The sequence below is a fragment of the Tursiops truncatus genome, chromosome 4, assembly GCF_011762595.2.
Source record: "Tursiops truncatus isolate mTurTru1 chromosome 4, mTurTru1.mat.Y, whole genome shotgun sequence".
NCBI classification, from domain to species: Eukaryota; Metazoa; Chordata; class Mammalia; order Artiodactyla; family Delphinidae; genus Tursiops; species Tursiops truncatus.
The window spans coordinates 115,282,766-115,308,277 of record NC_047037.1 but is presented as its reverse complement, the minus strand read 5'-3'; the positions used below and the strand labels follow the sequence as shown (position 1 = coordinate 115,308,277).

Below are 25,512 nucleotides of genomic sequence, written 5' to 3'. Positions count from 1 at the left end.
CGCATGGGCTCAGCCGCTCCACGCATGTGGGATCTTCCCGGACCAGGGTTCGAACCTGTGTCACCTGCATTGGCAGGCGGATTCCTAACCACTGCGCCACCAGGGAAGTTCCAGTATTATTCTCATTTTTAAAAGAATTATATAATTTAAAAAATGACTAGCAAACATATTCTGGTAACTTAAACTGTGCCAAACTAGTTGATATCTTTAAAAGAGAACACAAGCCTGAAAATGTGGGCCTAATTCTTTAAAAATCCACATGCTACACTCAATGGCAAAATAAAATCCAATCACTCAGTACTAGTTTCCATCGCTTCAGCTACTCTGTCAATTTCTACATTTTGCCTCTTGGTTTTGGTCTAGAACTTGTGGACTTCTGCCTAGCTTTGGTTACTATAAAGTAACCAAACTTGCTTTACCTTTATGTGAGTCATAACTCTTGACTTTGGACTTGTTTAAACTCTGTGCCTCAAATTCATTATGTGTAAAATGATGCTAAGAGAAACTTCTTATGATTGTTATAAATATTAAATGAAGCAGCATATGTATACTACCCCTAGAAGATATTCAATGAACATTTATGTCCTTTCCCTAAACTCTTCTTAATCCCATTTTAAGACTTCCCCTCAGAATAAAAGTTGAAATTCGTGTCTGTTTTCTATTATAAACTCCATCCAGTGCCTTTTGCTGTAGGCTTGTGGTGCCCTGGGTAGAAACCGTGCTTAATGCCAGGTACTTGGATTTTTCAAAAGAGTAGAAGTTGACAGTAAGGACCTTACATTGACAGGAACCAAACATAATAAAAATATCCTGTGCTATTGATGCAGGAAGGGGAACCTCTTCCAGGGCCCAAGGATGAGCTCTTGTCTAACACTCAGAAATGAATTGCCCGAGGAGACACACGTGCTGACAAAACAAGAGACTTTATTGGGAAGGGGCTCCCGGGCAGAGAACAGCAGGGTAAGGAACCCAGGAGAACTCTGCCACATGGCTTGCAATCTCAGGTTTTACGGTAGTTGGGTTAGTTTCCAGGTTGTCTCTGGCCAATCACTCTGACCCAAGGTCCTTCCTGGTGGCGTGAGCATCACTCAGCCAAGATGGATTCCAGTGAGAAGGATTCTGGGAAGTTGGTAGGACATATGGACTAGAGTCTCCGCTCTCCTTTTGACCTTTCCCGAATTCTTCCCATTGGTGGTAGCTTGCTAGTTCCACATTCCTTACCAGGATCTCCTGTTGTAAGATAACGCATGCAAGTGGTTACTACGGTGCCTGGCCAAGGCGGGCGGTTTCAGTCCCCTAACACTATGATGCCAGATATGACCCAACTCCAAATGTATATTTAGTTTGAGTTTAAACTCTATCAGAGTTTCAAAGAGAGATACCCATTATGTACCCAATGATGGAGGGCATTAAGGGAAGAAGAAATAGACGGCTTCATAAACCATTTTTCTGACCCTAACTTTCTTTCTACCAAACTTCTTCTGGGCTTTGGACCATGTGTTGGGACTTGAGTAAGTGAGGGGTTGGGAGTGAATTCACTATACATATAATGTATATATACTATATGTACATACATGCGCATACGTATTCATCTTTGTATACATGTATGTAACGATCAAGTTACCGATGAAACATTAATCACTGTACTTTGATAATGTGATAATTTTGGTTGAGGAAATGAATCCTTTCCCAGTTATTCTGGTATCTTTGTACAGTTTTGTTTTTGTTTGTTTTAAAGAATGTCAACGTCAATCTTCTTTTCTTTTTTTAACATTAAAAAGGGTGACATTTGAATGTTGAAGTTCTTCTCACTCCCAAGACATATTAAGCCTACTGTATCATATTTAAGGGGTTTCTCCATCTCTTTCCCAATAATTTTAATGCCATGAGCATTGTTTTCTATAGTTCTTTGTTACATTTGTTTTCAACTGGCACATGGAAGTGTTTTTAGAGAACATAAAAAGACTTGTCCTTATTGAGAAAGTTCCTGACCCAAGAGAAGCATTTCCTTCAAAGAAGGATGAGTTTTTAATGTAAAAAAACTTTCCCTAAAATTTAGCAATTTCTCTTGAGACATGGAAAACTTTTTAGTGTTATAAAGTATATCACCTTTGTGTGCCAACTCTCTCGTATGACATTGAAATCCTCAGATCACGTCAACCACCTTCCTTTCCTTGTTGAGCTATTGCTAAACAGAGGTTCAGGGAAAGGACATGTTTTAGCAGGTATGGAAACATTTCCAGGACACTCATGTACAGCAGCAAGTCTTGTAATATTATGGGCTTGAATAGACTGTAAATCCTCTTTGCAGTTCTTTTTCCAGATTGGCTTTTGGGAACACTATAAGCTAAATTATACAACTTTCTTTGATTATTATTTCCCAAGATGTAATATAAATTTGCAGAGTCTGTGGCAAATAACCATCTATAACAAATCATTTTCTTTATGTAGGTACAAATATAATAGTTTCAAGATATCTCCATTTATGGCCCGCTCTTCCCAAAGATAATTAACATGTTAACATCTAAGTTTCTATAGTTTTCTTCTCAACAGTACTTTTTTGTCAAAGGAATGATAGCTATACTAGGTAGGAAGAGGTGATGGAAAGGTACTATTTAAATATTACTTCTATTCCCTGAAAAATTACTGTACCCTACCTTTGCTGTTTCCCATGACTTCTGAGTTTTTAATGACTAGTTAAAATATCAAAGAGCTGTGGGAAGAAAAACAACTGAATCTCAATGAATACTAGAAGGACTTCCCCGATGAAAATAAGGCTATGCGTTTGGGAAGACTAACAGATAACTTAATTAGAACAGAATCAAAAGAACTGGATCAAAGGACCTGGAGCTACCACTGACTGTGTTCTTAGGCTATGAAATTCATATTTCTGTGCCTCAGTTTTCTCACCATTAAGGTGTTGGACTAGATGAATACAAAGGCTTTTTCAAATGCTAATAATCTGTGATTAATAGTAGCTCATTCCCACTTTTTCCTTGATACTCTTCTGAGGTCCAAGAGTTTATATAAGGTAGCAAAATGGATACATATATAATGTAATGTCCCTAAACTTATTTGAGCAGCAATGCATTCCTATGATCCAGCTCCTCATTTTGCAGACATATAGGGAAGTGACGTGGCTTGCTCAAGTGCACATGTCTAGTCACAAAGCAGAGCATCACAGCAGAGCAGTCACTTATCTGCAGTCCAAGGCTGGTTCTATTAAACCAGGTTTTCCTGACACTTTTCATTTATTTATTGTGTATGTTAAATTATAACTCCTAGATACAAGGGTTGTATTTTTTCTATGTAATTTACTATACCCATAGCTCCGTATAGTGTTAGGAATCCAACAGGTGCTTAAAATAAATTAATTAACTTGTATACTGGCTCTGAAATTTCTTATCATTCACATTTTTTGGTCAACTAGAGACTGTACCCCCCCCAAAAAGAAATGTGCTTATGAACTGTTCCAGAAACTTCTTCAAAATTTCAAAGCAGAGGATATTACATGCAAGTAGGAAAGATATTGCTTCTGCAGCCTTTCCCCTTAAACCAACACAACCTCATTTGCATCTCTGACTTGTGTAATCCTGGCAGCTTCCAGATGGCTTGGCAGTGTCTCCACGTTAAAAGATAGACCGCAACCTACGGGTCAATGAGCAAAGAGCAGTCTTGGCTACCCACACAGAAATGGGGAGAGATGGCTGTGAACTTGTAACTTCCTTGCGTCTTGGAAAATAGAGCCTAGATGACTCATTATTCCAAGACCAGAATTATGCACCCCAAAATCTGCTTGAGAGGTAGAAGAAGGAGCCAGAAATCTGTTAGAACTTGAGTGGGTGATTTGTATTTATCTAGTGGGATAAGCCTGTTACACAAAAGGTTTTATTAGACATGCTAAATTACATTGCTTAGCTGTTCGAATGCCTGCTAATCCTCTAGGCAAATGCATTTCCTTTCCGCACCTTACTTGGTGCAGTCTTTCCTGTGAATAACCATCACATTTTATTTGTATTTCTCATATGACACACATTCACCTTTTCCTCCAGATGTATTTTTCACCAACTGTTCAGTTCCCATATATTTATTGAGCATGTTAGAGACCGGGGTTGAGATGTACAAAACAGCTCTGGAACCCCAAAGAGCTCACCTTTCAGGGGAAGGGACAGACACAGAAACTTAGGTGACTGTTTTCTAAAATCACTCATATTAAGCAATGAGCATCACAAGGCAGACAAAGTGTCTTATTCTCTTTTGCGTCTCCCAGAGGTTAGGTGCTCAGTAAATATGTGTTGAATGAATGAGTAAATATCTTATAAGGCTTCTAGGAGAATATATTCTATTTCATTAATTAGTGTAGGCACCTGCCTATTCATTCAATGACTTTTTTTATTGTGCCCAACCCTATTTTAAGTGCTGATACAGTCTTCATTTCATTTCAATTTCTATCACAAAAATAATACATTTTCTAATTATAATTATGTAAGTATATTTAACATCAACATGGCAATTTTTCCACCAGTTATTTCTTCAATCAATATTTCTTTTGTGTAAATGAATTATTTCCAAATTGTCTTTTTAGCTAGTTGTAGTTCCGAAGAAAGCAGTGAAATAAACCTCTGAGATGAAACTTGTTTGCATTGATTGATTCTAGTTCATAATCCTCTTGGTTTTATTACTGTCCATTGAGTTACTAAATGTTAATTGATCATTGTGACCTTACAAATTATCTTTTTAGAGTATGTTTTAGGTCATAAATAGAGAGTAATCACTTTCACGTGAAAGAGAATGGAGATACAGTTTTGGCAGAAATAGATTTGATTAAAACAAACCTATATTCTTAATACATTTTTAAAATTATGTAGTTTCTCCCAATTATAGAAGTAATACGTCTTCATTGTAGAAAACTTGGAAAATGCCGAGTATGTAAAGAAGAAAGAAGGCACTTAGAGTGGTGTTTATACTTTTTATACAAATTTGCATTCTGATTTTCCACTTAACAGTGTATTGTGTGCATTAAAAAAAATCATTTCTAAAGCCCTAAGAATTGGCAAAATTTGAGTAAATATGTGAAAAGTCATAAGACTACGAGGTTCAGAGAAATCGTCAATGTAAAATACATGAAACTACTTGAAGTTTCACTTCAGGGTGTTAATTAAAGCTTCCTTTAAAAATAAACCAAGATAATAGGTTTTTAAAAACCTCTATTTCCGCTTTTGAAGAAATTATGTGCTATAGATGTCAGGTGATCTGGTTTTTTCTATTTGAATACTTGCTAAAGAGATCACTAGGAGGAAAAGTTTTCTAAATCAGAAATTAAGAACAAAAAAAGAACAAAGGGAAATTATTTTACTTCATTCAAGGTCTATCATGTTACTTTCCAACTTCCTTTTCATTAGTAGCATAAAGAGATCGCAGTTCATACAGTTAGATGATTTGGATTTACTTAGTCTCCATAAGCCTCAGTTTCTCCTGTGTAAAAGGAAGGGGATAAAATTAGAAGAGATTTAAATTCCCTGGTAGTGAAATACATATATGAAAGAGAACACATGTATAAATATATGTGATATTAAATATTCATATGTATTATATATAAAGACATATATAAAAGAAGATATATATTATATATTATATTATATATATATATGAAGATAGGCCTATAAATCTATATACCTGATACTTATCCTCTATATTGGAGAATCATATTTAACTTATAGATCAAAACCCTGAGTTTGGTTGGTCTTAATTTGACCATCAATACCAGATAACTAGTAACTAGATAATTAGTTGGTTCCTAAAAATCTTGTGAGAAAGAATATTGGATTAAAAGTCAGAATACTTGGGCTTCCCTGGTGGAGCAGTGGTTGAGAGTTCGCCTCCTGATGCAGGGGACACGGGTTCGTGCCCCGGTCCGGGAAGATCCCACATGCCGCGGAGCAGCTGGGCCCGTGAGCCATGGCCGCTGAGCCTGCGCGTCCAGAGCCTGTGCTCCGCAACGGGAGAGGCCACAACAGTGAGAGGCCCGCGTACCGCAAAAAAAAAAAAAAGTCAGAAAACTTGATTCTCATCCTAGCTCTGTTATTAATGAATTATCTTTCCCTGGATAAGCCACTTATCTTCTCTGGGTTTTCTCTTTTTTTAAATAGGGTGGTAGACTAGAAGTCCAGTAATTTCCATCCTGGCTCATAAAATATGATTGTAGGACTAATCCAGTTCAATAATTCATTGGTGCTATTTTCTAAAAATTGTTCTATCATCCTAATAGTCAAGCAAAGTGTCAGAAAATGAGGTGTATTTAATCCAACACTTATAACAAAATTTTTACATTATTTAAGGAATGTGAGCCAAGTGAACTAAAAGATATGCACATTTACATATAAAAATATAGTATATAAATTTTAAAATATATGTATGAAACTATTAAATTTATATTCACATATAATTACCATTTTGTTGAAGGAAAACAATAAGTAAGCAAAATACAATAATTTTTAAATTTCCTCTCATTTCTCAATTCCTAATCCTGTTTTTTGCATCATTACATTTTGAAGAAATAGATAGATTTTACCAAATCAAGTCCTCATCCATTTATTCATTCATTCATTTCATATTATTTATTTATTTATTTTGGGGTACGTGGGCCTCTCACTGCTGTGGCTTCTCCCGTTGCGGAGCACAGGCTCCAGACGCGCAGGCTCAGCGGCCATGGCTCACGGGCCCAGCCGCTCCGCGGCATGTGGGATCTTCCCGGACCGGGGCACGAACCCGTGTGCCCTGCATCGGCAGGCGGACTCTCAACCACTGCGCCACCAGGGAAGCCCTCATATTATTATTTTAACTAATTCATGTGGAGTACTAACTGTCAACAATGTTACAGATACTAAGGCTACTGCATGATACCTATATAGAAGGGTATGGTTCCTACCTTCCTTCAGTTTAGAGCCTATTGGAGAAGAAAGACATTTAACCAATGATGACACAAAAATGTAAATCTGAAATTTCAGTGAAAGACAAGACTGTAAAAGAATGCAGACCTAATTTGGACTTGGGAGTCAGGAACGATCTGCCTGAAAAAAATGACATTAGGCGGAGGCTCCAGGGGTGAGTAGGAAGGAATTAACCAGGTCAAGAGAATGAGAATAAGCATTCCAGGCAGACGGAGCAGCATATACAAAAACCCCGAGAAAGGAGAGTTACAGAGATTAGGAAACTAGAGGCCTGCACCTTCTGAGCCAGTGGGGACCCTAGAGAAGTGGGCCTTATAGACCCAATTAAGTTTTGGATTTTATTAAAAGAATACTTGGGATTTCTGCAGTCATTTAAGAGATAGTAATATCACCAGATTTACATCTTTCAAAGAGAACTCTAACCTTATATTACAAATCAACTAAAGGAGTACAAAAACTAAAAGAAAACCAATTGGGGACTCGGCAATAGCTTCAATGAAAGAAAATTAAACTAGGGTGATAACAATGGAAATGGTAAAAAAGAAACAGCTTCAAGACACATATTGGAGAATAGACCAAACTCGGTAATGGGATAAATATAAGTAACCAAAAGAGAGGTAAATGGCAAAGGTGATAATCCGATTTGTGGGATATGCAGGAGGGTGGATGAAGATGGCATTCAGTGAGTTGAAGAAGACCAGATGAGAAACATGTTTGGGAGCGGGGCGGCTAGAGGTCACTCTTGATCAGGCTTATAAATCATTTTAAATAGACAGTTGGAGAGGTGAGTCTGAAGCTCTGAAGAAAGCCTTAGAGAAATAAATTGGAAATCATCAGCATATAAGTGGTATTAAAAGCTGTGTGTGTGTGTGTGTGTGTGTGTGTGTGTGTGTGTGTGTGTGTGTGTGTCTGTGTGTGTGTAGATGAGAAAAAAAATGATGGCAATATTATATAAAGGCCCAGAGCTAGTTCTAAAGGAATTTAAGCATTTAATTTTGAGAGAAAATGAGATGCCAGCATATAGGAGTTAGAGAAAAAACAGCCAAAAAAGGTGAAAGGAAAACACAGGAACATATAGTCACAGAAGCCAAGAAAAGAAAGTATTTGCTAAAGGTCATCATGGTCAATATTGCTGAATATCACGTAGTAATGGAGTTTGTGGAGTTCATTGGACCACAAAAGCAATTTAAATGGAATAGTAGAGACAAAAGCTGATTGATGAGTACATGAGATGGGTTGAAAGGATGAGAAATTAAAAAGATTCAATTAAAGGAAACATACATAGTTAGCTTTTTTGAGAAGCATGCCTGGGAAAGGGAGTAGAAAGAGTGGTAAATAAAAGATTGTGAATTAAAGATGGATGAGATCAGAGCACGTTTGAAGGCTATTGGGAAAAGTCCTTTAAAAAGGAAGATGATCAAAATTCAATGAAGAGGGAAGATGAATAAAAATATAAGCCAAGTTGTGTCACTCCTCTGATTAGAATAAAATATATATTCCTCAGCCTGCTTTAAAAAATCTTCCTTGAAGACTCCTAGTTAAATCTCCAGCCTTATCTCACGCCACTCTTCCCTTCTTTCTCTTCCTTAGGTATACAGTAAGAATTCTCTCAAGAATTCCAGGTTTAGAACCTTTGCACAGGCTGTATCCTCTTCCAGGAATTCTCTTCCCTCTGCAATTTGCCTAGCTCGCTCTTTTCCATCAAAGTTTCAGTTGAAATGTTCTTCCTGACCATCCACTGAATCCAAAACGATCTCCAAATTTTCATATGTCTGGTTCCTTCTTGTCATTCAAGCCTCAGTTTCAGTATCCTCAGTGAAACCCTTCTGATAACCTAATGTAAATTAGTAACCCCCCCATTCCCTTGCCATCACCCTGTGAATTCTTAGCACAGCACTTCTTATGCCACATTTTATTGTTCATGTGCTTGTTTATATGTTAATGGTATGTCACTTCTCTCTAGAATGTAGACTACGAAAGCAGGGATCTCATCTTACTTGCTCAATGCCGTATTCTCAGAAAATGTGATAGTGTTTGGCATATAGTAGGTGCTCAATAAAAGTTTGTTGATTGGTTGAATGGTAAGTTTAATTTACAGGTCGGCCTTCTTAGAAAATATCTAGAAATTAAAGGGCACATTATGGAAATTTTAATCAAATTCAGTCTAAATATACAGGTAACAGATTAGAGGATTGTAGTGAATAACACTATTATTTAAAAATATTCTAGAAGACTTATTTTTAATAGAAAATCTTAATGATTCTATACCCCTTATAATAATATTAACTCTAATTTTCATGCATCAGGTATATACAATCTAATAGCAAGAGAAAGTTTTCCAGAAGTACTTTGCTATTAAAAAGTAGCCAGCCTAATATAAACAATTTACTACGAGTAATCCATTTGGTAGATAAAACATAAGTATGAAGCCAAGAATATATTTACATTCAGCAAGCATTTATTAAGCCATGCACAATCCTAGGCATATCGGATTCAAAAATGAATAAAATGCAATAGACTGATCTCTAATAATTCAAATATGAGTAAGTGAATAAAGATACAAAAGTTAACAATACTGTGTCTTAAAAACGCTATAATAGGGCTTCCCTGGTGGTGCAGTGGTTGAGAGTCCGTCTGCCAATGCAGGGGACACGGGTTCGTGCCCCGGTCTGGGAAGATCCCACATGCCGCGGAGCGGCCAGGCCCGTGAGCCATGGCCACTGAGCCTGCGCGTCCGGAGCCTGTTGCTCCGCAACGGGAGAGGCCACAGCAGTGAGAGGCCCGCGTACCGCAAAAAAAAAAAAAAAAAGGCTATAATAGATTGTGAACAAAATAATGCAGGGCCAGTTTGTTTTACCACCTCTGGGCCGTGGAACCACACATTTGAATTTAGACACTATTCAAAAGTTTCCATTCCTCCTAGGGGCAAATGGTTAATAAGAAATTCAGTTACCCTGGATCTAACATCTTTCCCCAAATCAAGTGAAAGTCTTTTTCACAAAGAAGGGGGAAAGAGAAGGTTATTTTTCTGCCAGTGTTTCAATGGAGCAATTAAGCTTTGTCTGTAAGATGAAGAGGTTGCCATAAGAAAAGAAGCACAACAACAAAAAATACTGTGCTCAATGGTTGTGCAATGCCAGCTCATTATTTCTGGAAGGGGCTAAAGATTAGAAAATCACTCTTCTTGAGTTGTAATAGACCTGTAAAGCTGAGTAACTCAGAAAGTACTGAAAAGGAATACTGGGGAAAATAATACAAAAATAAATAGCAATAGAAATCGCGGTAAGCTAAGCATGACCTATGGAAAAAGAGGAAAATTTTGCATATCTAAGAAAATCTCATCACAGTCCTCTCTGTAAGATTAAAATGATTTCAGTATTTTTTCATTTATTTAATGCAAACAGGTATGGCTTGCTCTGACAAAACATCCCATTTAGGTATACCTAAATGGTATACCTAAATAAGGTATACCTTATTTAGGTATTATTATGCAATCAGAACATCAAGTTTATGTTGGTTGTTCAAAGTCATTCTTAAAAGACCAAGAATAAGAACTAAATATAATAATTAGAAACGTTTGCATGCCAGAGATCCTTTTCTTCCAAATATTTCTTTGGGCTTACAGTCTCTGTCAAAGGATTGGGAAGCACTGTTATAAATATGGCTCATTCAAACATTAATGAGGAAGCAAATCATTCAACTTTTAAAAATTGCAGCATCTATTTCGATGTCATTTATCAGCTGTTCGATGAAAGAATGAGGCAGAAGCAGGCAGAGAAGTATTTCTGAATCCTGAGTTTTCTGAATGAAAAAGAAGTATTCCTCTATGCATAATTTCTTATCTTGTTAATACAACAGAATACAGCTATCTTACCAATTAGTATAACATTTAGCACGTAAAGTATTAATTTCCAAAATATTTTGAAATCTTTAAGAGAATAATATCTTAAAAATAATAGGTAAAAGCAATATAAATACAAATTTGTCAACATTAAGCTAGCGAGAAATATTTCTGTATCTTCCAAAAAAAACTTTGAGTCATTAAAGCAATGTTAATTCTTTTATCAATACTTTTTTTTGCCACAATAAACCAATGACTAAATACTAATGACTATGTACTAAAACGTAACATAGAACATTGTGGCTGTGTTTTTGCTTTTCTCCATGTGTATCTTTTAGAAAGCAAGAGGCTATTTAAAGAAAAGTATATTGTTTGAAAATATTTTATACTTGAAATAAAATGCTGTTTTACCAGAAGTTTCCAGAAGGAAAATAAAGAAAATTGTATTCTGCTTTTTTTTTTTTTTTTTTTACCACTATCAGTCTATTCTAACACATGCAAGTAGCAACTTTCAATTTCTGGCTCTATCTACGTTATGCTGCAAAGGACTTTTTCCTGTCCACCATTTCACCTTGAGCAGGGGTGCCTCATTTATAGATTGCTCTGGATTCAATCCATTTTGCTGCATTTTAAAGTAAAAAGAAAAAAATTGGTTAAAAATTGCTCCGTCTTGTTATGACTGGCCAGCTGTAATATACTTTTACAAATTTGAACCTGCAAAAGGTGGTGTGTTTTCAAGTTATTGCTTAAATTGTCTCAGGCTACAGGTCAAGGTCATATTATTCAATTTTCCTACGTTTATGATCTCGACACATTTTATATTTAATTTTTTGTGGAGAATGATTTGTCTTTACCCCGAGCTGTGTTTGTGCTAGGCCATAAAATCAGGTGATGACCCCGCAGAATCCGTGGGCACCTTAAAGAGACTACAGAAATTGGTTTGGACCAAGAAAGCCAGGGTGCCGAGTCTGAATGAGATGAAACCTACATCAATAAATCTCCGTAAGTAAGAGCTCAATGAGCTGATAAAAACGTTTTGAGGAAGAATTGGGGTAGCATATATTAATGAAGGACATTTTGATAAGGCCTTAAAGTCATCATTAAATGTTGAGTTTTTTGGGGTTTTTTTTTGCCAAGTTATTTGTGAAACAAATATCCTTACACTGTTCCTGAATTTCATCCATGACATTCCCTTTCCCCTTTCCTTCAGAACCAGACTCAGAGGAAGAGTAAGAGAAAGCTACGGGTAAAGCTCAACAAGAAAATAAGGGTCAACATTGTCCACTGTTCCCATTCCTTGGCCATAGAAAACAGTATGATTCAGTTTTGATGTGAGTGCAGCTAATTGGCAGATCGTGACATGCAACTTTGATTTTCATTTATTTACAAGAATGAGCTATTAATCATAATCTTTTGTTTATACCAGCTAAGCATTTGAACTTAAATAGATTCGACCATATGGCACAATTTACTAAGGGTAATATATGTTTCTATTTTCTATAAATGTTTTATATACTAACAGAAATTTCATCAGACCCTACACTACATGCAAATATAGGTCTCACTAATCAACTTTATAGGACCAAAGATTGTGCCTTTTCCTTTTGTTTTCTCAGTCTTGTTCTTACTTTTCCAAAATATTTCACCAGGAGACATACCACATGAATAAATCTCTTTGCAGATTGATACTAAAATAGAGAATTTTAGGATACCAAAAGAATTTCCAAAAATCTCTACTGAGATTTCATTCTTTTAAGTAAGGCAAAGATTTGATGCGCTTCTTTATGATACTCTCTTATACACATGACCTCAAACATTAAAAATATTTAAGAATAGAAACATACCATATCATGCTTATAACATGTGGAGAATTTTTTTTAATTTGTATTTTTTCTACAGTGTCTTTCAGTACACTATTTGCATGTGGCTTCCAGTCATTCCAGTCAAACTGGCTTTAATCATTATATATGCCTTCAAAAAATTTTAGGTAAATCTGTTTTTACAAAACCAGTCACTTAATATATCAAAGATTTACCCTTTAAAGAAATGCTATTGTAGGGCTTCCCTGGTGGTGCAGTGGTTGAGTCCGCCTGCCGATGCAGGGGACACGGGTTTGTGGCCCGGTCTGGGAAGACCCCACATGCCGCGGAGCGGCTGGGCCCGTGAGCCATGGCCGCTGAGCCTGCGCGTCCAGAGCCTGTGCTCCGCAACGGGAGAGGCCACAGCAGTGAGAGGCCCGCGTACAGCAAAAAAAAAAAAGAAATGCTATTGTAAAACTATTTTGTAAAATTATATGACTTCCTGGTTTAGCCTGTGATGTTCATTCATTTCTATTATATAAAAGGAATTATAATAGTCATAATTTCTACATGTGAAAAATTATCAGACCTCTTATTTTTCTTTACCATTCAGAAGATGAAGATGAAACATTGATTTCCTGTATGAAAGTAGCCAAATCCCAAGAAAAGAGAGTTAATAATGTTAGTACAAGGAGGAAGGAAGAAATGGAGATTAGATTGGATTCTATTTCTGCATCACTGGTTAGACCCAGTACTTCAACTGGATGCAGCTTGGCCAAAATATTATCCCCCAGTGGAGGTGAAGTTCAGATGTGGAAAAGCTGGAAGCCTTTCCCAGAAAACCCGCTGTGGACATATGTTGATTTCCAAATTGACCGGGTTGGACCCTGGGACAACTGTTTCCACTGCACTCACCACCCACATCTCAAGTCTTCTTGTACAGATATGGATCTCCCACACTCATGGGTAAGTTTGTAAACTACGGAAATGTATCATCTTATCTGGTTGTTTGTACTAGCTGGAAAGAAACAGATAACAAACGTACTATTCAGTCAAATTTATGAGTCTCTGGAAAGTTACCAGAGCTAGAGCTGTCTTTCCAAAAAGCAATGCAGCTCTTGTGACTTCTGCTATCATGTTACTATTAGACATGTTCCTTGTGTTTGAATAAACTACTGCATAATATTTTCCAGGGATTTCTTTTTAACTAAAGGAAGACAATGAATGTTGATTCAGATCAAGAAGATGTGCGTTGAATTGTCTAAATTATTGCTGTTGTCTTGCAGTTTCACTGACAAATAATAGCTAATTTAAATGAGCATTTTCTTTGTGCATGCTATTCTTCTAAGCACTTCACATGTATCATTTCATTTAAATTTCACAACAACCCTATAATGTAGGAAGTGTTATTCTACTATTAATTCCTTCCTATTTTACAACTGAGAAAAATGAGGTACAAAAAAGTAACAGGTACAACGTCACAGATCTAATAAGAAATGGAGCCAAGATCTAGAAACTAGACTAGGGATCCTGATTTAAGCTAATACATTATAGTGTTTTCCATATACTAAGCTAGGTCATAAGGCTATATGGTGCAAGAGAAAGAGTATGGATTTGGAGTTAGACAAATCTGGGCTTGAATCCAACCTCTGCTATTTGTTTAGCTTGGGCAAATTATTGAACTTTTTAGTTTCAATTTTCTCAATAGTGAAATGGAAATAGTAATATTAAACTCATGAGGTAATTGACAAACTAAAATTAACTAACACAAATATTCTAAGATTTAAAAGTGTCTAATTTTTTTCAACTTGAACATAAGTTACTTATCTGCCTGGTATATTATTGTTTCCTTTAAAAACATTACCCTATCCCTTCAGACTCAGATCAAATGCTTTGTCCTCTAGAAAGCCTTCCTGGGTCATGCCAGACAGGAAGTTCCTTCCTTTGAACTTCTAGATCACTTAAGGGCATTATTCTTTCATTGTATAGGCATCAAATATATATTGGTGTCGCTGTGTGCCAGTACAATATTAGATTGGGGACGCAGAGCTAAACAATACATGCACTGCTCCTGTCTTCATGGAGCTTACCACACTCCACACTGTAGTGGGATGAGTTGGACGTTAGTTTATTTGCTATAAGTAATTCATCTTTGTATCCACCATCGTCTCTAGAATATTATAGGCACTCAATAAATATTTGAGTAAAATTTGCTGACTAAATGAATGGAGTTTTAGAAACCAATGGACTTTGTTACCATAGATCTAGATAAAACTTTTCTTCTCATTCTTCTAACTGGCCCTATATTAATGCAATCGTACATAAACTCAGTTATTATGTGTGTGTGAGTGTTTGTGAATGCGTGTATTGATTTTGGTATATATACATAGTAATGTTTTTCTTTTTTATTTAGGTAGTTTTGCCTATTTTAGTACATAGCTAAAATGATTAAGTAAGGAGTTTTTATCTGCAGAAGGTCAAACATATCTGCAGAGTGCTCAGAATTTCAGATGATAGTGTTCAGCATTTGTGAACAGGAAAACCTCAGTGGATTTGGAGAGAAGGTTCAAGAACATGTTAGAGTTAAATTGGTTTGGTAAACTTAATGAGACCCCTTGCACTCAGGGATTTGAGACATAGAGTGAAAGAAGTTGGATGAGTGCAAATTATTATTTTTATATTCTACACATATATGCTATAATAATAGCAAGTAAAAAATCTAGTTTCATTTTAGCATAGCTGGTATTTTTTTTCTGTAGTAATTACAAGGCTATTATTTGGGTTATACTTTAACTGTCATTCTAGGCAAGATACAGAAGGCAGATAGTGTTGAGGGAAAAGTCTTCTCAAATGAGTGTTACTTACTATCAATGACAGATAGTCAGCAGTGACATTTTTGCAATTTTATAGGGTAAAAGTGTGACCAGATTTTTTTCTAAATGTACCTACATATACAGATACATTGGAGCTGGGCCTAAACCCCACATTTTTGGGGAAATAAAACCAATCCACGAATTAGTTTCTCGATGTCAGAAATTTCAGCAATAGTGGATTGCAGTGTTTTTGATCCCATCATTAAATCAGAGTTTTGAGGTGGCCTGAAGGTGACTTGTCTTCCAGACAGTCCTTATTCACCCAGGTACACCTCCCTGCTAGCCCACTTCAGGCTCACACTCTCAAAGCTTGTTCTTATAGAGCTGGGTGTAATGCCAATGCTGACATCACTAGCAAAGTGAGATTGGGCAAACTCCTTACCCTCTTTAATGCGCAAATTCCAATTCTGTATTGGTTTCAGACCCTACTCATCTCTTTTCCTCCAAGTGATTCTTTGCATACTGAAAATACCCATTTGTAAAACAAGGTTATCGAGGTCTGCTGTGCAAAGGCTGTTGGGAAGATTAAATGAAATCACGTCAGGACTCAGTTGATAGTAGGTAATATTTATACCTAAATCAAAGGGTCAAGAGGCTTGAACTGGGCTTGGAAAGGAGCAACATTTTACTCAGTTGAGATACCATAAACAAATTGAATCCAGACAGGGAAATGTATTATTTGTGAAGGACTCTTCACAGAAGTCAACGAGGGGAGAATGAGACACACATAGATGTTTAACATGCAGTTTAGTTGTGTATAAGGTCTATGGGATCTGAGGAGTGGGGAGAGATATGTGATTACAGACTTGATATAAATTGAGAAAGGCAAAAGATGAGATTTATGAAAGTGTAAATTCCACAAGAGAGATGTGAAAGGAAAAACTACTTAGGGTTGTCGATCTTTTCTAACATCCAAGATGAGTGGTGTTGAGAATTTCAGATGCATCTTAAGAAAGGTAATAGTGGAGGTAACCAAAAATAATATTTGTAGCCAAGTGTTTACAATCAACTTACAAGGAGAGTGATTGAAGTGTATTTATGAAATCCTGCGTGCTGAGAACTTGAAACATCATAACAAAAAAGAAGAAAGTGAGCCACAGACTTAGTTGGGAATAAGGGCAAGAAAGAATAAATTTGTGTGTTGCAAAGGAGATGAGGTCTTCCTTTAAGGTAATATTAAAAGAGTAGCTAATATATTTTTCAAAATCTCGGATACTTTTTTCAGATTTATAAGAAGAATAAATAGTTTATCAGATTAAGAAATGGAAGTAATCTTGACATGAAAAAGGGGAATAAATATCCCTTTTTCCCTTCAAATGTCTAAAATGTTCCAGAATCTATTTTATAAAAATAGTGTGATATATTTAAAAATGATAGTAACAAAATCTCTTTCAGAAAGAAGGAAAGTCAAAGGCCTGAAAGAACAAAACAGAGACCCATGTACAGAAGAATTCAAATGCAGCATAGATAGAAAAATTATAATAATGAGAAACCAAATTACATAAAAGTCAAAGAAAAATGAGTGAAGTTTATATACCAAATCTCAAGGTGAGAAAATAAACAAAGCTCTACTTAAAGCATCTTAAAATGCATAAGAAGAGGATGATAAGAGTGGAGCTGAAAGGTCTTATTGGAGTATTATGTGAACCCATCAAAATTGCACCAAAAGAGAAAGTATGGAGAATGGAAGATTTTTTTACAGAACTGTTTCAGTGAGAGGAACAGGATGTGTGCTAAAGTTAACCAAGAAATAAAGGAACAAAGATTTTACAGTTAACCTTTCCATTCAAATGGGAGTAGTGGATGTTCTAATTATTGACATAGAAAAATGCTCTTGGGTCCTACAGCCCCACTGCTAAGTGGTTTCAGAGTTTTAATACTGTCCCCCCAAAACTACTGATCTATGGGAGAGAGATGACAAAACCAGGATAAGCTATTTGTGCCTATCTTCTACTTTGTCTTTCTATTCTCAACCTTGGCAATCTCTCCCAGTATCTCTGACCCTAGTCTAGTCTACTTCCTTCAATCAACATGACATGTCATTACCAGATTAATTTACTTGACTAATCTACTTGATAAATGCTACCTGAATAATGATTCTGAAGCTCAGAATCATTAGTGTTACTAGTGCTGCTGCTCCCCTTACAAACTTTTAAGCATCTCCCCAACATCGACAGGTTCAAAAGCAAACTCATTCACCTATTCTGCTTTCTAACTAGATTCTCACCAATCTCTTTCACACACACACTCTGCTATAAGCACAGTGATACCATCCTTTTGCCAAACACAATGATTTGTTTCCCATCTTCGTAGCTTTGTTTATACTGTTTTCTCATTTAGAACTTCCTTTCTTCTCTACCTGTTTGATGAATAGTATGGAAGGTTAAAAATACATATGGATGAGTAAGTATTCATGTGGTACACTTTGAAGAAAAAAATGTGTGAAAAGGAATGAGGATGAGAGGACCAGTAAAAAGAGAGTAAGGAGGCACGTGGTTTAGAAAAAATGCAAAATTAATTTCATAGGCTCTATTATCATTTTCTTTGTACATTAGTGATGTTAGATTCCTGACAAAAGTCTCTGTGTCCCACTGATGGGCATATTTTTACTGGCCCAGTGAATAACACATACCAAGAAGACTGTTCCCACATCCACGCAGAGGAAGACAGGCTATGAACCATCAATGCCTGATTCCTCATAGTTTAACGCCCTTGTATGCAACTCTAACAGCAAAAGCTATTTGTTAGAACAGCTTTAAACTTGTATCTGCTTACCTTGGAATTACGGCGGTATGGAAAGAGAACAGGTTTTAATGAATGGATCTGGACAACCTGTGAAAAGGAAGGCAGAGTAAATGATAATCTGGACTGAGAAATGCAGAAGGAAAAATAGGAAAATGTGATAGAAAAATACCAAAAGATATTTATACTTATTACAATCTGCACGGAAATTAATTAACTTGAGAATCAAGATTCTAAAAATAATTTAAGGTCCTAAATGAACAAGAACAAATAATTAATTATGAGTATTTTACATGACAAATTTTTAATTATAGCCAATGATATTTGATGGAAGGAAAATTAACATTTACCCAAGAGAAGAATTTGAAAAATGGGAGATGCTGCAACAGCTTATTCATTCATTCATTTATTCATTCATCCATTTATTCACTCATTAGCAAACTCATGTCAAGTGCCTCCTAAGCCACTTAGGCTATGAATATGTATGTGGGAGGAAGAATCTACCGTTTCATATTTATAATGAGAGTTTATGGGGTCTTATGAAAAAAGGTAAAAAGGAAAAACAAATAATCACAATCCTCAATATAAAAATTCACTAAGATGGGAAACATATTGTGATACTTGTATATAAAATAATCCTGGAGAAGATCTGGCCAGATGTGCAAACACATTTACATTAAAAAAGAGAAGTTGGGCTTCCCTGGTGGCGCAGGGGTTAAGAATCTGCCTGTCAGTGCAGGGGACATGGGTTTGAGCCCTGGTCCAGGAAGATCCCACATGCCACAGAGCAACTAAGCCCATTCACCACAACTACTGAGCCCGCGCGCCTAGAGCCCGTGCTCCGCAACAAACAGTAGCCCCCACTCACTGCAACTAGAGAAAGCCCACGCACAGCAACAAAAACCCAACACAGCCAAAAATAAATAAAATAAATTAATTTTAAAAAATTAAAAATTTAAAAAAATTAAAAAAGAAGTTATGGAAGAAACATTTAAATTATGAGACCTTATAATAATGCAAGATATCAGATTTATGGAAATTATTTAGGTTGAGTTTGATGAGAGTAATTTGGAAATGTTTATGAAATGTTTAAATGTATTTTTCTAATAAAATCTTGTATAATAAATATAAAGATAAAATGAGAAAATGTAATTGCTCTGTAAGTGTGAAGTCTTATTCTAGAAGTCCAGGATAACTAGAGATATTTTTAAATTAGACTTTTGAAGCAGGACAATGTAGAATGCAAACGAATCAAATTATTTGGGCTAATGTTTGGCTTTTCCCAGTTACACAAACCTCATGAATATAAGTGAAAATAACAGACCCGTGGTCTAGTTCTAGAACTATTATAGAAACCAAGAATCCCTCTTTTTCATGAATTGCCCTAAGAGTTTTGTCCCACTTCTCTCTTTGTTTTGTTGTTGTTTTTTCTCTGTGCTTATTTACGCAAGTGCATCAAATTAAGGAGAAAGTTGAATTGGTACTCCCCAAAATAAACTCTTTCTAAAGTCATCATAAAATATTTGTAATTTAGAATAGCTCTTGTGATAATGATATAGGACCCATGATAATCAATTATAACTACATTTTGGCTTCTACAAGAAAGTTGAAATTTGCTTCTTTGGATTCTCAGATAGACAAAGGAGGACAACGAATGTCAATCTGAAGGGGACCCAGTTATGCTCATTGAACATGGGAGACCTCAAGTGCCTCCTTACTGAGAACCTAACTCTTTTGCGCGGTTCAGAAGAATGAAGCAAATCACTAATACTGGACATTGGCCTTTGGGAAGAGAGAGGCCTAAATGTTAGAACATTTTATATAATGAGCCTTGGAGAATGCCCCAAGTATTGGTAGAATTTCTTCTGTGGCAGAGAAGCAAGCTCAAAATTCAAATATTGCTAAGCAAGCTAAAGACAAAGTCATATTTTGAGTGTGCAGCATAGTGTGTCAGAAGCCATGTTACACATCAAAGGAGCACAGGTTGGAGCCAGGAGAGCCAGTTGTGAGCTCAACTCTGTCACTTACTGGGATCTCTCTGGGTCAGGATGCTTAATCTCCATGGCCTGCTACCTCCTCATCTTTAGAAAGAGGGAGAGCTATCAATGATATTTAAGACTCCTTTTTATCTTCAGTATTTGGGCTATGAGGGTACACCAAGGAAGATAAGACCTATGTGCAGAAAGAGATTAGTACATAAAGATTTTCTTTCAGCTTTTTCAAAGCAGCTCTCTTCTCACTTTTCAGGTGCCCATTGTTGACCTGGTTTCTTTCTTTTTTTTTTTTTTACATAAGCTATTTTAGGTTTGGATTTTTATTTTTTATTCTTTTTCCTGACCAACTACATTTCCTCTGTCCTGGCTACTTCCTCATGTTCTGAACCAGCAACTATGTATGTGAATACAGACTTCACCTGGGATACAGCCAGGTTCTCCTGACCATGAAAACTTCTTCATGAACCAAAATGTCTATATTTCCATTCTCAGGAACTAAGAAGGTTTCTGCCACTCAAGAAGAACTATTTTTTTAAATCCTTTTGAATGCCATCTCAGAGGACAAAACCTTGTTTTGACAAATGGGCGGGTGAAGTTTAAATAGAATTGTAGAGGGTGGCAGAAGAGCAGGGGCCATGCAGTGTGAAGAGTGCTGGGCTGGAGTGAAACATCCTCTTCTGCCACCATCACCCATCTCTCTCTCTTGCTCCCTCTCTCTCTCTCTCTCTCTCTCTCTCTCTCTCACACACACACACACACACACACACACACACACACACTAGGTGGCACCTTTGAGATCTTGTCCTGATCATGCAGACATGTCAATACAATGACGATCATAATCTCCATTGAGTTAGCAGTTGACTATATTTCAGGTGCTTTTATATATGCTATCTTTGTGTTATGATTCAGTTAGGTGGTATTATTATTCCCATTTTAATGGTAAAAGAGATTAAATAATTTATGTAATGTAACAGTAGGTTGCAGGACTAGATTTTAAACCCAAATCAGTAAGAGTCCAATGTTTTCCTGCAAAGAGCATGACTTCGTAACTTTCGAGATTAGGCTAGTAATGTATCTACACTTTCTCATCTGTGAAAAATGAAGACGTTAGTTCCCAACTTTCAGTATAAAATGAAATGATGCATTTGAAAGTGCCAATTCAAGATAGGGGCTTAATCACTTAATAAATAGAGTCCCTGCCTTTGAGATGCAATATAACTTTTCCCACATTTCATTTTATACTGGCGCTGTGAACTAGGCAAAACATCACTGCCATCTTACAGATGGAGAAATTGAGGCGCATGAAGGTTAAGTGAATTACCTGAGGTCCCACAGCAGATGATGGCAGAGGTGGTACTGAACATAAACCTCCTAACTCTCAGTCCAGACCTTTCCTATCACAAAGTTATCTTTAAATAGTTCAGCAGAAAGAAAAATAAACATGGTGGCAAAGAGGAGCTGTACATGGTGGAAACTAAGAGTAGTGGAGCCGAAGAAGCCTAGACTTGAACTGTAGCCTCACTGCTTACTGTCTGTGTGATTCCTAAGTTACTTGAATTCTTTGAGTTTCAGTTTCTTATCTATATAGGCATAATGAAGATTTCGTTGTGGAGTTCTTGTAAAAATTGGATGCAAAATGTTTAACTATACCTGACACACAGTTGGAACGTAATGAAGAAGAGCTACTATTTCTAGTGATGATTAGTACTATTTAATTACAAGTTTTAATTATGTGTTTATAATTATTTACCTTTCATGCAGTGAAAAACAGCATTATGTCTACGATACGTCAGGTATTTCTCTGGGCTGTGGGACCACAAAGATGTCACACCTGACGTCAGAGTCTCACCATCAATAATTCTCAGCAATTTTGTATCATATGAGATAATGTTGTAGTAAATGTACATTTACTAATTTTCACTAATTTTTAAAATGTATAAGTATAGTTTGCCCAATTTTCTCCCTATAGATAAGAAAGCCAGAACTGCCTAGTTTGGGTAGGGTGAGACCCCGCTTATAGCTTCTCGGAGGTGCCCTGGTGACCCCACGCTTGTGAATCTCTGAGACATGCAGACAAAAAGAAGGTGGGGTTCAGAGTACACGTACTGGGCTCCCCATTGCCCTTTTCTGACTTTCCAAATTATTCACCGTATCAGCAGTGTCTTACATATGTAAAACAATTTTAGCTTTTTAAAACTCCTTTCATATATTTTGTCATAGCCATATCACATATGCAGGTCATGGCATTTTATTTTAGAGTCAGAAGATAACTCTCAGGCATAACACACCTTTTTCATAAGAGAATGAAAAATGAAGGAAAGAAATTCATGTCCCCTTGCCTTCCTATGAAATTGTAAAGCAACTGGTTGAATTCACCCTTAAAGCCCTTATGAATATTCAGTGTAAGATCTTTATGCATCTCATGGTTCCCAGCTATTAAACGCAACCACACTGATGAATAATTAGATTAGAAATATGGCCTTTTTGCAGTTCACCTCAAGCCCAACCCAAACTGAAGCCCACATCTCACCCACTGAAAAGGATTTTTAGCCAGGGTGCAAAATGGATTAAAGTCAGGAACTCATTTATTTATTCACTCAACAATTTGTTTTGAAGTATTTGCATTGTTCCAGGTGAGGAAGATACAATGTTGAGCAGAACAAACACTGCCAGCCTCATAATCCAATCAGAAACAAAAATAGAAATAACCACAAAAATAAAAATGAAATGGTAACTTTGATGAGAGCTATGAGAGCCACGTGGCTCTATGGAAGCCTATATAGGTAGATTTGATCCAGCTGAGGAGTCAGGATACACTTTCAGGGGTGATGATGATTGAGCTCAAATCTGATGTAAAAAGCAGGAGTTAACTAGCCAAAAGGAGGGAGGATGAGAGTCAGCATGGCGGGGAGAGAGAGCAAGAAGTTGTGGCACAGGTAAGTACAGATGCGGTACAAGAAAAGCAAGGAGATGAGGCACAAGGGAGGATCAGACCACTTACGGCCTCATAGGTTATGCTAAATTTTGTTGTTCATCTCCTAAAACAAGGGGGAGCTATGCAAGAAGTGTTTTAAGCTAATGGCTTGTGTTTTTTGTTTGTTCGTTTCTTGTTTAGATGCTTAAGTTTTTATTTTGAGAAGAGTGCTTTCCATACAGTGATGAAAACAGATTGGAAGAGAAAAATAGATGCAAGATGATGGTGACTTGAACGGTAGTGGTAGAAAAAGAAGAGACGAACAGTTCTCAGGCTCGTAGACTTAGGTCCCCAGTATACACATTTCTCCAAAGGAAAGAAATGTCAGTTTTGAAAGCCATCTTTGGTCATGCAAACCAAAAAGCCCCTTTCACTTTAGGACATGTGGTCACAGATGACGACGGAGAAGTGATACAGTGACATGACTGTACATTCCAAATCTGTCCTTTCATTTTTAAAACTTAGAAGCTCATAGCCACCACAATGGCTTAACGGAATCATTACCAATGGATAAGGAAATTTCATCCATTTGCCCCCTCTGACTCCACTTGGACATAGGCCATGGTTTCTACAAAGAGTGGCTTGGAGCCATGCAAGGTTTCAAGGGAAATTGGCCTTTCAGAGGGGCATAGGAATAGATAATGCATATTGCCACCATAAAAATCTCTAATGAATATTAAGGGTGGCTTTCATTTGTGGTGATTGAAATGAACCCATAAATTCTCTCTCTAAGGTGTGGGAACTTTTTTCCTCCCTGTGGAGAGATTTAATGGATTTGTGGCATTCTGGATGATTTGGCAAGAAATCAGAGGTACCTACGCAGTCACCCACAAAGGGAACTTAGTTTCTTGCATGGGATAGTCACCACCACAAAACATTTTCTGTAAGAACCCAGAATGATTGATGCAACCCACCGTAAGTCATGACAAGGTGTCAATTGAAAAACTAGAAAAAGAAGTGGTTAAAGACACCACAGCAGCTTTGAAAACAAATTTGACTTTTAGAGAAGGGTTATTTCCTTTTGGAAAAAAGTTAGACCTGCCACCTGCAAGAAATTTAGATCAGTTGTTTGTGGCGAGGGCCATCATATTTTGAGGCCACTGAGACCTCCTACTGCTCTCTCTGGAGTAGATTAAACTGTTCCCACACAGTGATAAATATATCACAAAGAGCCATAACAGGAATACAGTAAGTTGTAGCAGTTAATGGTACAATTTCCAGTTAAAACAATATTCTTAGGGTTTCGTTCGCCAGTCCCCATTTTATGTGTGCTGTTTTTTGATAAGTTAATTTTTCAACATTTGCAGAATCAATATCTTTCAAAGCTTTATGAAGAGTGAAAAGAATTAGAGGAAAGAGTTCTGGGGATCTTTGCAAGCTGTGTGGGCCTGGGTTAGCAGAACACACTCTGAAAAGTGCAAAAATAATCTGTGAAAACAGCAGATAAAGATTCGTATTAAAAATATCATCAGCTCTAAATTTTCTGTACACATGGAAAGAAAATGGGGAAATAACCCAAAGCAGCAATTACCCAAAGAGCATTCAGATTTTACGATGGAAAGTGGCAGAGAATCTCTATTCAGAGCAAATAACTTTTTAATGCTCTTTAATGCTAGACTTTCAATTATTGAAGTAAAAAGGTAACTTTATTCTGTTGGAGGAGTGTATTCCTTTGTGGAATAAATCTATGATCCTACTTTTTTATCCCATGAGTTAAGGCATTATGAAAGAAATTAACCCAAATGTCCTGCATTCTATTTATATGAAGGATTTATGACTGTAATTTAAGATACCAGATTCCTTTCTGACGTGGGATAACAAAGCTTGGTTCAGTGGGGAAATTTTTCTGAGCGTAGACTGGCTTCTCGATTAGGATTCCCTCGGATGGGAAAATTCTTCGTTGGTGAAGATTCTGAGTTGGAGGATAAGCCAGATGGTATAGGTTGCGATTTCTTCATCTGTAAAACAAATAGGTAAGACTAGGTAACCACTAAGATCTCGTCCAGGATAAATATTCATGAATCAACTTTGTGAAGGAATAAATAGCAGTTGTGAATTATATTAAGCCATCATCTAGGGAATAGGACCTGATTCCCATGAAAATATTCCCAAACTCAGAGCCTTATATTTTAATATGTAAAATGGTGAACACCTTTTAATTTATTTTTATCCAGTTTTAAAATAAATAGGCAGGAGGAAATGTGTAGTGCTCTTCTAACTTGATGTCTTGCCATTGCATGCTTACTAGAACTCAATGCTGCTTGGATGTGAAAACTTGATATACGTCTATTTAGGAGTGGGACTTAGGGAACTCATTCTAGATGAGAATTAGAGGG

At 36.6% G+C, this 25,512-nt stretch overlaps 1 protein-coding gene and 1 long non-coding RNA gene across 3 annotated transcripts in view; one reads left to right on the top strand and one right to left on the bottom strand.

The window, feature by feature from the left end:
- The window catches only part of SAMSN1 (SAM domain, SH3 domain and nuclear localization signals 1), a 127,607-nt gene that overhangs the window by 33,369 nt on the left and 68,726 nt on the right, over window positions 1-25,512 (top strand). Inside the window, exons 6-7 of the mRNA XM_019923246.3 lie at window positions 11,667-11,793; window positions 13,204-13,556. Of these exons, the coding sequence (XP_019778805.3) occupies window positions 11,667-11,793; window positions 13,204-13,556 (480 nt within the window). The remainder of the gene's footprint in view (window positions 1-11,666; window positions 11,794-13,203; window positions 13,557-25,512) is intronic.
- LOC117312181 (uncharacterized) lies at window positions 690-25,130 on the bottom strand. 2 transcript variants are annotated; one of them, XR_004526437.2, is made up of 6 exons: window positions 24,970-25,130; window positions 18,239-18,295; window positions 15,846-15,976; window positions 5,357-5,475; window positions 2,110-2,188; window positions 690-1,230 (listed from the first exon to the last, which is right to left on the bottom strand). It is a non-coding gene; the product is annotated as an uncharacterized lncRNA (long non-coding RNA). The 2 variants fall into 2 exon arrangements; XR_012331567.1 differs by lacking the exon at window positions 15,846-15,976.